A 9940-nucleotide genomic window follows, 5' to 3' on the forward strand; every position below is an offset into this window, starting at 1 on the left:
GGTGTGGGGAAGGCTGGGAGAGGCCCGTGGTGGCCAAGGGTGGTGGCCCTGGGGGACCTGTGGAGGGTGGTGGGTACCCAACGGGGACCCTGGAGGGTTTGATCCCACCAGCTGGGGCTGGGACAGAGAGGGGGGGTCCGGTTGCACACTGGACCACGGGGAGCTGATCCGGGGACACAGGCAGGGACAGACGTGTCCCCAGAGGTGGGTCCCCAGCACCGCCTGCCCTGCTGCTCTGGAGCTGCTGCCACAGGCCCGGCTGGGGGGAGAAGCTGAAGAGCCGTGTCCGGGGGACAAGGGGTGACGGGGAGGCCCCAGGAGCCATCTCTGGGAGGACAGGGGTGACAGGGGTGACGGGGGTGATGGGAGCCCAAGGCCCGCGTTGAGGGGAATGGGGGCAGCAGGGAGGCACAGGGGCCGTGTTCGGTGGGATGAGGGTGCCGGGAAGCTCAAGGGCCACGTCTGGGGTGCTGAAGAGCTCAGAGCTCGTGTGGGGGACGGCGGGGGCAACCCCCCGGCTCCGCGGGCAGCCCCGCTCCGACCCGCGCTCCGCGGGCTCCGGCGCCGCCGGGCGGAGACTCCGCAGCTGCCGGGCCCTCCCCGGCCCTCCCGTTCTCCCGCGCAGGCGCGGCCCTGGGCGCGGGATGGCGGCGGCAGCGGTGCCGGTCCCCGTGCCGGTGGCGGAGGCGGCGGGGCCGGGGGAGGAGGCGGCGGGAGCGGGGCCGCAGTGCCCGGGGCCGGCCCGCCTGGCCCGGCTGCCGCTGGCGCGGGTGAAGGCGCTGGTGAAGGCGGACCCGGACGTGAGCCTGGCCAGCCAGGAGGCCGTGTTCGTGCTGGCGCGGGCCACGGTGAGCGGCGCCGCCCGGCCGGCGCGGGGGCTGAGGCGGCTGCGGGGCTGAGCGGCCCCGGGCTGAGCGGGGCTCGGGGAGCTGCGGGCCCTGGGGCTGCGCTCGGTGTCTGTGGGACGTGGGGCTGCTCGCTTGGCGTTTTCTACGGGGCTTTTTTTCTGTTCGTGGGTTTGAGGGGTTTCCTCCCCCAGCTCCCCCCGCAGTGCCGTGGCCAGCAGCGGGCAGAGCTGCCGGGGACAGCTGGGCACCCGAGCCCTCCCGGGGGGAAGCGGGACGGTCACCCCTGTCCTCACCCCGTCACCCCCCATCCCGGCGCTGGGGCCGCGTTTGCCGCCGCTCGGCCCCGCGCTCAGAGCTGCCGCACATCGGCCTTCAGCACAGCCCCCCGGAGCCTGCCCGGGGGGGGCGCCGGAGGTAGCGCGGCCGCGGGCCCCGCTCTGCGCAGCCCCCGCCCGTCGCTCCCGGCCGGGGCAGCGGGAGGGCCCGCGGCTGTGTCTGCCCGGCGGCCCCGTGCGCTCCGCTGCATTTCCAGCTCCCCCTGACGCCTGTCGATAGTTTGCGATGTGCAGATGCGAGCGAAGCGTGACCGGGGGTTTTCCTCCCGTGGAAGGCGTCTCCTGTTGCACAGCGGAGGTGCGTTCGGAAGGGCTTTGGCGCTGTGAGCGCGGCCGCTGAGCTCTCCCCTTTTGGCATCTCCTGGGCCCGCTGCAGCCGAGGAGCCTGCGGGGTGGCACGGGGGGACAGTCGGGCTCCATCCCCTTCATTCCCTGGGCGCAGGACACGTCTCCTCCTTCCAAAGGTGCCCGGGAGCAGCTCGTCTTCCACACGTGTTCAGAGGAACCATCTCCGTCCAGTACACTCAGCCTTCTCTCTTCCCTTTTTACTTCCCATGTGCATCACTGCCCAACAATTTCATTTGTTATTTTCAGAGCTACTTATTGGGAAGGGGAAATTTTCAGATGGAGATTCTGGTTTCTTCCTGAAGGGTCGTGGGACCTTCCCTTTCCTCAGGATATTCTCTGTTCCCTCTCTCATCCCCTGTGTGAAACTGTCTTGTTTTGTTTGCAGGAGTTGTTTGTTGAAACCATAGCCAAAGACGCCTATGTGTATGCTCAGCAAGGAAAGAGGAAAACCCTGCAGAGAAAAGACCTGGGTACGAGCGTGTTCTGTGCTGTCCTGAGCTGACCGTTCCTCGGATGGGGGATTTTTCTGCCCATCATCCTGGGGTGATCAGTCGATAGGTGCTTCTCTTGCTTTCTCTGGAGATAAGAGAAAAAAAACCCACTAAATATTAGGCCAATAATTTCACACGCCAGCTCTAAAACAAGTAAACCGCTTGGAAACTGGTGACTGTACCGTGGTATCAATAGAAATACGGCTGTTTGAAGCAGATGCAAATATGGAGTGTGTTTATCTGTGTTAATTGTTTTCAATTTGCTTTGCAGACAATGCCATTGAAGCTATTGATGAATTCGCTTTTTTGGAAGGTGAGTTTCTGCTTGGTTTCACTTGGTTTCGATATTTTGTGTAATTTTCTTGGGAGAGAAAGAACATAATCATTTGCAGAGCCCTCTGTTTCCACATCTCTAATAATCCATAGTGTAACTTGTTATGTGCGTCTCGGAGAGGTAAAACACGAGGCAGGTGGAGCCTGACACATGCAGCGCTTTTTGGCTGCATTTGGTTTTGCTTCTGTGTGATTTGCGTAAACTTTAAAAAGTTACTGCGTACTCCTTTGGCAGATTGTAAACAGCTTTCATTTATTCACACCATTGCATTTCTGATTCCTGAGACTATATTTTTTTCATTTAATATTTAGGTACTTTGGACTGAGCTGGACGGAGACGGAGACCGAAGAGATGGACATGGGCTGGAAAATAGGATGCTGAGAGTTCGAAAATAGTTCCTAGAATCATGACACTGAAATGGCAACCGTACTATTTTGTATAAAGTTTAAGTTGTTGTAAGTTCGTTATTTAAAATGCGTATTTTTCCATGAAGTTCCGTGTGGCCGCGGCGCAGGCCGCTCTCCAGCGTGGCGGTGACGGGGGCCGCTCAGCGCAGCCGTCCCTGCCCCTCCTGCGCCCCACAACGCGGGACCGGCTGGGCTCGCATGGGGGATGTTTTTTAGTGGGAATGTATTTGTCTTTGTACTGTTTGTTTCTTGGCCAAACACAATTAAATTTATTTCTTTTGTCGAACGGCTCTCCTGATCTCTGCTCCGTGCTGCTGGGCTGGAGGGGATGTGCACTGCAGCACTGTGGTGAATGGCGCAGTTTGCCTGATGCCTTCTAACAGCGTTGTGCTTTTGCTAAGTGTTTCCTCAAGGCATCTACCCCAGTGAAGCCCAGGAGCTGTGTATGAGCTCCAGGGAGACTTGGCTTCTTCCCAGGGGTGTCCGGCGTCCCTAAATTCCTGTGATTGCTGCACCCGTAAGTAATTACAGAATCACAGAATCCCAGAGTGTCAGGGGTTGAAGGGCCCTGGAAAGCTCATCCAGTGCAATCCCCCCATGGAGCAGGAACACCCAGCTGAGGTTCCACAGGAAGGGGTCCAGGCGGGTTTGAATGTCTGCAGAGAAGGAGACTCCACAACCTCCCTGGGCAGCCTGGGCCAGGCTCTGCCACCCTCACCCCCAACAAGTTTCTTCTCAAATTTAAGGGGAACCTCCTGTGTTCCAGTTTGCACCCATTGCCCCTTGTCCTGTCACTGGTTGTCACCCAGAAGAGCCTGGCTCCATCCTCCTGACACTCCCCCTTCCCATAGTGATCCCCATGAATGAGTCCCCCCTCAGTCTCCTCCAGCTCCAGAGCCCCAGCTCCCTCAGCCTTTCCTCACACGGGAGATGCTCCACTCCATCATCTTTGTGCCTCTAATTGTAGCCAAAAACCCCAAAACAACCAGCCCAGCAACCTCTCCAGCGGACCTGAATTTTCATCTGTGGGTTTGGCCCCTCAGTTTCCAAGGATCAGGACAGGATCTTCCACCAGGCATCAACAGGTGAGTGCCAGCACCCACGCACTCGCAGGGCTGGGGGTTGATGGTTCTCATTTCCTCGTTCCCTCAAGGGCACAGCTGCACAGGCTGTGAAGAATCCACCTGAGCCCCCAGGCAACGCTTTGGGCCCAGAAGCAAAAAATTTTGGCCAAGCTGCCTGCACGGGGCGGGGGCAGCGTGGAAGCCAAGGGGCGATGCCGGGTCTGAGGCCTCGGTCGGGTCCAGGCGGTGTCTGGAGGCCTTTTTCTGCCTCATTGAGGAAAACTGGTAAGAACTATGATTTCGTAATGAACATCTGGCCTTGGAGGTGCTTGTCATTCCCGTGTCACATGTGTCACTCATCGCGGGGACTGGAAGGAGCCTGTGCCTTTGGGGACACAGCCGCACACGGGCCGCGATGCTCCGCGTGTCCCAGGACGTTGCGTGAAGTCCTGTCTGCACCAGGATGACAAACCCTGGGAGGGAATGGGAACCAGCTCTGCGGGCCGCTGGGTGTCCTGGGGCTGGACCTGGGAACAACCTTGTCCCTTGTCCCTTGTCCCACCGTTGTCAGCGCTGGTGCAGCATCCCCCAGGCGGGCAGGTGCACAGAGCGGGCATCACACCCACCCGCAGGTGAGGAGGTGAAACGAGGGCTCTTCAGCCAGCGCAGCCAGCCGGTTGTAGCAGGTTTGGGGGAATAAACAGCAAGAACACCAACCTGCTGGTGAAAGCTGTGCTGAGAACAGACCCCACTGAGAAACCACTAAACGGAGTTTCCGTTCTGATGCCCTTTTCGTGTTAGCATCAGTGAACTACACTGGTGTTTCAAAAATCACTTGGAAATGGAAAGTCCAAAGTAAATTGTTCCAGACAGGTCAAAACCTTCCAGGGGTTTGTCCTGAACCTGGGGAGTTCACACATGAAATAACCGGAGAATCACGTCAGTGCAGATGAACTGATCTGTGTTTGTCAGAATGGAAAGTCCTGTCGAAATGATTTTCCACAACTGCCTGATAAAGTCAGTTCTACTGGAATTTGTTGATGTCATTTTATTGGTATTTCTGCATCTAAACCCATCCCGTTGAAACCTTCCCGGCGGCTCCTGTGACACAGCAGCCACTAGAGCGGGACAGAGAGCAGCGCCAGTGCTGATGTGGGGCTGAACAGCAGGGGAACCAGATGGGTGACAGAGAAATCAGAGCTGCCGGGCTCTGCCGTGTCCGCACAGGCCCCTGGCGAAGGGTTTTGATTGCGGGGTGACAATCGAACCCTGGCAGATGTATTTTAACCTCCTCTCCTCCTCCCCTCCCCCTTTTTCCCCTCCCTCTCCCTTCCCACTCAGCACAGGCGATCGGGAGGGAAAGAACAGAAAGAAGAGAGCTGGGAAAATTAACAATGTTTTACTAATGCTACTAATAAGAGTAGAGAAAATAATACAAAATACACAAAACCAATCTTGAAAGTCTCAGCAACTGCAGAGCCAGCACCCAAAGTCCTGGACTGGACTCTGCAGCCAACCGGAGCTGGATTCAGTCTGTCACTGGCCTCAGTTCGCAGGGACGACTCACAAGGTCTTCTGCTAATGTCGCCATAAAGAAAATGAAAAAGGGATGAGATCCTCATGATCTCCCGCTTTTATATGAAGTATCACATGAATGGGATGGTATACTCCATCAGTCAGTTCCTTGGCCACCTGTTTCTCGTTGCCCCTCTCGTGAGATTTCCATCCGTGCTTATCAATAACTTTGCATTCCATTGCTGTGTTCACCAAAACGTGGATCTGGTTCTCCAGGAAAATGCAGCTGATATGAAGCTTTAGCTGACAGGCAAATTCACTACAAGAGAAACTTGGTTTTTAACAAAACCAGGACAGCCCCGCACAGCCCTGCGCATCGGGCACTGAATCCAGAGCTGCGGGGGCTCTGCCGTGTGCACTGAAACCAGAGCTGCGGGGGCTCTGCCGTGTGCACTGAAACCAGAGCTGCGGGGGCTCTGCCGTGTGCACTGAAACCAGAGCTGCGGGGGCTCTGCCGTGTGCACTGAAACCAGAGCTGCGGGGGCTCTGCCGTGTGCACTGAAACCAGAGCTGTGGGGGCTCTGCCGTGTGCACTGAAACCAGAGCTGCGGGGGCTCTGCCGTGTCCGCACAGCCCTGCGCATCGTGCACATCGTGCACTGCACCACACGGCCCATGGGAAAGAAAATTAGGCAGCGTGAAGTGCTTTTTTCCAGAAGTGGCAGAATCAGCATTTACTTCCAGACTGTGACGGGCAGGTGCTGGATGAGTTTGTCCCCAGGGTGGTTAATGGACTGGGGCTCATTCAGTGACAATGGCCCAGGGCTGGGAAATGTGGACTGGCCCCAGGCTTTGCCTCTGCCCCGGGCAGGTCTTGGCACTTTCCTTCTGGCTTGTCCCGGTGAAGCCAGGCTGACACCTCCAGTGTCATGTTAAAGCCTGGAAACGCCAGAGGAGGGGGGCTGGAGAAGGATGTTCAGATCTCGCCCGGCAGTACTGGCCTCCAGAAATGGGGTAATGGGTGTCATCTGGTGTCCCCCTCTCCAGGCAGCCCAGGGAGATTTGCTCTCAGAAAACGCTTTTCCCTCCCCAGAAAACACAGCCCCATCCTGGAAGACAGAAATCATCTCCTCCAGGGGCTGGTGGAGGAGCTGGAGCGGGGACAGGAAACTCTCAGAACCATTTTAAAGCCTGGAACCAAACCCAAACTTTGAAGGACCCGCACTAAGGGCTGGATCAGGGCAAGACCAGGTCCTATTTAGAGCCCAGACCCAAGACTGGCTTATTAGCAGCTTAGCCGTCCTCCTTCCCCTCCTCTAGCTCATGCAACCAAGATTTTAATCCTAATTTACTTGGTGTGGGAGAGAAAAAGCAGCAGGTTTAGCAGATAAACTGTTTCTCTGTATGCAGAACGTACGCTCAGACAGAGCCAGGATGATCTGTGCCCGTTCCCTTCCTCTGGGACGCGAGTTGTTGCTGGAGGAGCCTCTGAGCGCCCCCCTGGGCCAGCGGGACCTGCTGGTGCCCACGGGCCTGGGGGTGGCACGGACGTGGCCTTTCGGTGTCCGCCCAACGCTCCCCGCTCTCTGCCTGCCTCTCCCAACAATCAGGCTGCCTGTCTCCAATCTGAACGTAGCGCGTGTGTTTGTTTACCCTGGGAATTTTTCATTGAATTAAAGCTTGAACAGGGAAGGAAAAGGCAAAGCAGGACTGGGTCCTGTGCCCCCAGAACCGCGGCCACCGCCTGCCTCCCCTTTCCTGCCTCCCCTTTCCTCCGCGCTTGCCCGGCCTCCCCTGTCCCGTGAGGCAGGGGGGCAGATGCGACACCTCCTGCTGGGGCGGGAGATGCTGCCCCATCGCCCCGGCCCTGAGCGGCTCCTCTGCTGGCCCGGGGAGCTGAGAGCCCGGCCACAGCAGATCCTGGGGACACATCTCCAGGGGAGCCGGTGACACCCGCTCCAGCGCCCCGGCTGACCCAGACAGGCATCTGAGTGAGTGAGCGATAAATGGCGTTCCCCAGCTCCATGGTGTCGCTGCAAAAAAGCGCTGTCGTGAATATTTTGTGTTCAAAGACCTTTTATTCTCAAAGAGAAGTGTAATAGCTCGGCTGTCTCCCCAGAGATGGGGAGATAGAGGAACAAAACCTGTTGCTGCGGCCCTGAGCTGGTGCAGGAACAAGCCCCAAACTCTCAGCTGGGACCTTCACACCAAGACCAGCACTTCCCACGCTGGGTGCCGGAGGTGACACCGTCTGTCCCACACACACACCCGTGGTCTGATGCTTCAGTGGCCTCAGATGCACCCCCCAGATTAAATTTCCTTCTTGTTTCCTTGCAGATAGACTTTTCTGCATGGCCACAAAGTTCAGCACAGGTCAGAAACCCGCAAGGAGGGGACGTCATTCAGACACCGGAGAACTGTGAAATGAAGGAAAAGTGCTATCACCAGGTGGAACATACTATGAGACCACGCGCAGCTCTGCGGGACACGGGGGGAACGGCTGCGGGTTGGTTTTCCCAGCTTGGCCTCCCCCGTGGTGGGCTCAGCTGTGTGGGTGCCGTGCTCTGACGGGGGCAGCGTCACCCGGGCAGAGCTCAGCACATCCTGGCCATAAAGACATCTCCCATTTGTATTATGCTATAAAATGCATTTGTGTATGGATCAGTGCCATAAATTAACAAATGGCCTTTTCTTTGGGGTGAGGATTTCTTTTATAAATACTTAAAGGAGCAGTGAGGTATTAATTTAAAAAATATTTAATCATCAAGTATGTCTTGAGCTCAGTCCAACGGAGACTCCGCTCTCTACTTCACCACAGCTTTTGTGCACAGAGAGCTCTGACTCAAAAAACGCTTGTGTGCCACCCAAAATACCTCTCCTTACAGGCTTTGCCTGGCTGCTGCCCTTTCTCCAGGGTTCAGCCTGAGGACGGAGGGCACAGCGGTGGGGGTTGGTCTCCTTGGGTGTCCCCAGCAAGGTGCTGCAGGGGATTTCCATGCCTTTGTTTTGCAAATCTTTGCAGGAAATTGATGTGGGAAGGTGCTTGGGCAGCTGCTCCTCAGGGGATCCCTGCTCCTCAGGCAAGCAAAGCTGAGGGACCGCACAGCTGCGCACCCAGCGCTGTCCCCACTCCCGCACAGCTGCACACCCAGCGCTGTCCCCACTCCCGCACAGCTGCCCACCCAGCGCCGTCCCCACTCCCGCACAGCTGCGCACCCAGCGCTGTCCCCACTCCCGCACAGCTGCACACCCAGCGCTGTCCCCACTCCCGCACAGCTGCCCACCCAGCGCCGTCCCCACTCCCGCACAGCTGCGCACCCAGCGCTGTCCCCACTCCCGCACAGCTGCACACCCAGCGCTGTCCCCACTCCCGCACAGCTGCGCACCCAGCGCCGTCCCCACTCCCGCACAGCTGCCCACCCAGCGCCGTCCCCACTCCCGCACAGCTGCCCACCCAGCGCTGTGCCCACTCCCGCACAGCTGCGCACCCAGCGCTGTCCCCACTCCCGCACAGCTGCGCACCCAGCGCTGTCCCCACTCCCGCACAGCTGCACACCCAGCGCTGTCCCCACTCCCACACAGCTGCGCACCCAGCGCTGTCCCCACTCCCGCACAGCTGCATATCCAGCGCTGTCCCCACTCCCGCACAGCTGCACACCCAGCACTGACCCCATTCCCGCACAGCTGCCCACCCAGCGCCGTCCCCACTCCCGCACAGCTGCCCACCCAGCGCTGTCCCCACTCCCGCACAGCTGCACACCCAGCGCTGTCCCCACTCCCGCACAGCTGCGCACCCAGCGCTGTCCCCACTCCCGCACAGCTGCCCACCCAGCGCTGTCCCCACTCCCACACAGCTGCCCACCCAGCGCCGTCCCCACTCCCGCACAGCTGCATATCCAGCGCTGTCCCCACTCCCGCACAGCTGCCCACCCAGCGCTGTCCCCACTCCCGCACAGCTGCCCACCCAGCGCTGTCCCCACTCCCGCACAGCTGCATATCCAGCACTGACCCCACTCCCGCACAGCTGCACACCCAGCGCTGTCCCCACTCCCGCACAGCTGCACACCCAGCGCTGTCCCCACTCCCGCACAGCTGCCCACCCAGCGCTGTCCCCACTCCGGGCAGGAGCAGATTTTGGGTGGCACCCACTGCTGTGTGTCACCACGCAGGGACACAGCTGAAGCCCTCGCTTTGAGGGATAATGATCACCTGATGACGATGATGCCGAATTGGGCCTGTTGGGCAGCTGCTTATAGAGCTTGTGGTCCCTGTGACAGCAGACACGGGTGGGAAGAGGGTCCTGGAAAGCACTGTTCCTGCGATGGGGTGGGACGGGAAGGAGGGGGATGCTTGGGGACAGGGTTGGTCCAGGCAGTTGTTTCAGGGCAGGGGGACAGCGCTTTGTGTCACTTGCAGACACGAAAACATGGCAAACGCTAAGAGGAGCAAATCAAACCACAAGGACAGAACTAATCCCTGCTTTGTGCAGGCAGAGAGTTCACCCTGTTGCACAGGAGCAAGGAACGATGCTGCTGGGATGAAGCTGCCTCGCTTCTCCCACACCTGCTCCGGGGCAGCCGCCTTTCCAGGTGCTGGACC

General features: G+C 58.8%; 1 protein-coding gene across 1 annotated transcript; it reads left to right on the forward strand.

The window, feature by feature from the left end:
• The first annotated feature begins 420 nt into the window (after positions 1-420).
• On the forward strand, positions 421-3043 carry POLE4 (DNA polymerase epsilon 4, accessory subunit). The gene is made up of 4 exons (XM_065858317.2): positions 421-848; positions 1917-2001; positions 2294-2335; positions 2668-3043. Exons 1-4 carry the CDS (start codon positions 432-434, stop codon positions 2679-2681), a joined length of 558 nt encoding a protein of 185 aa, XP_065714389.2. The 5' UTR covers positions 421-431; the 3' UTR covers positions 2682-3043.
• Positions 3044-9940: the final 6897 nt, after the last annotated feature.

This window comes from Patagioenas fasciata, chromosome 27, assembly GCF_037038585.1.
Source record: "Patagioenas fasciata isolate bPatFas1 chromosome 27, bPatFas1.hap1, whole genome shotgun sequence".
In the NCBI taxonomy this organism is placed as follows: Eukaryota; Metazoa; Chordata; class Aves; order Columbiformes; family Columbidae; genus Patagioenas; species Patagioenas fasciata.

Bases quoted from the DNA above. Each gene is read 5' to 3' on its own strand.
- POLE4 (XM_065858317.2), top strand. From the start codon at position 432: ATGAGGGTGCCGGGAAGCTCAAGGGCCACGTCTGGGGTGCTGAAGAGC. The intron at 849-1,916 runs GTGAGCGGCGCC...TTTTGTTTGCAG, and splicing joins TCGTGCTGGCGCGGGCCACG to GAGTTGTTTGTTGAAACCAT. The intron at 2,002-2,293 runs GTACGAGCGTGT...TTTGCTTTGCAG, and splicing joins CCTGCAGAGAAAAGACCTGG to ACAATGCCATTGAAGCTATT.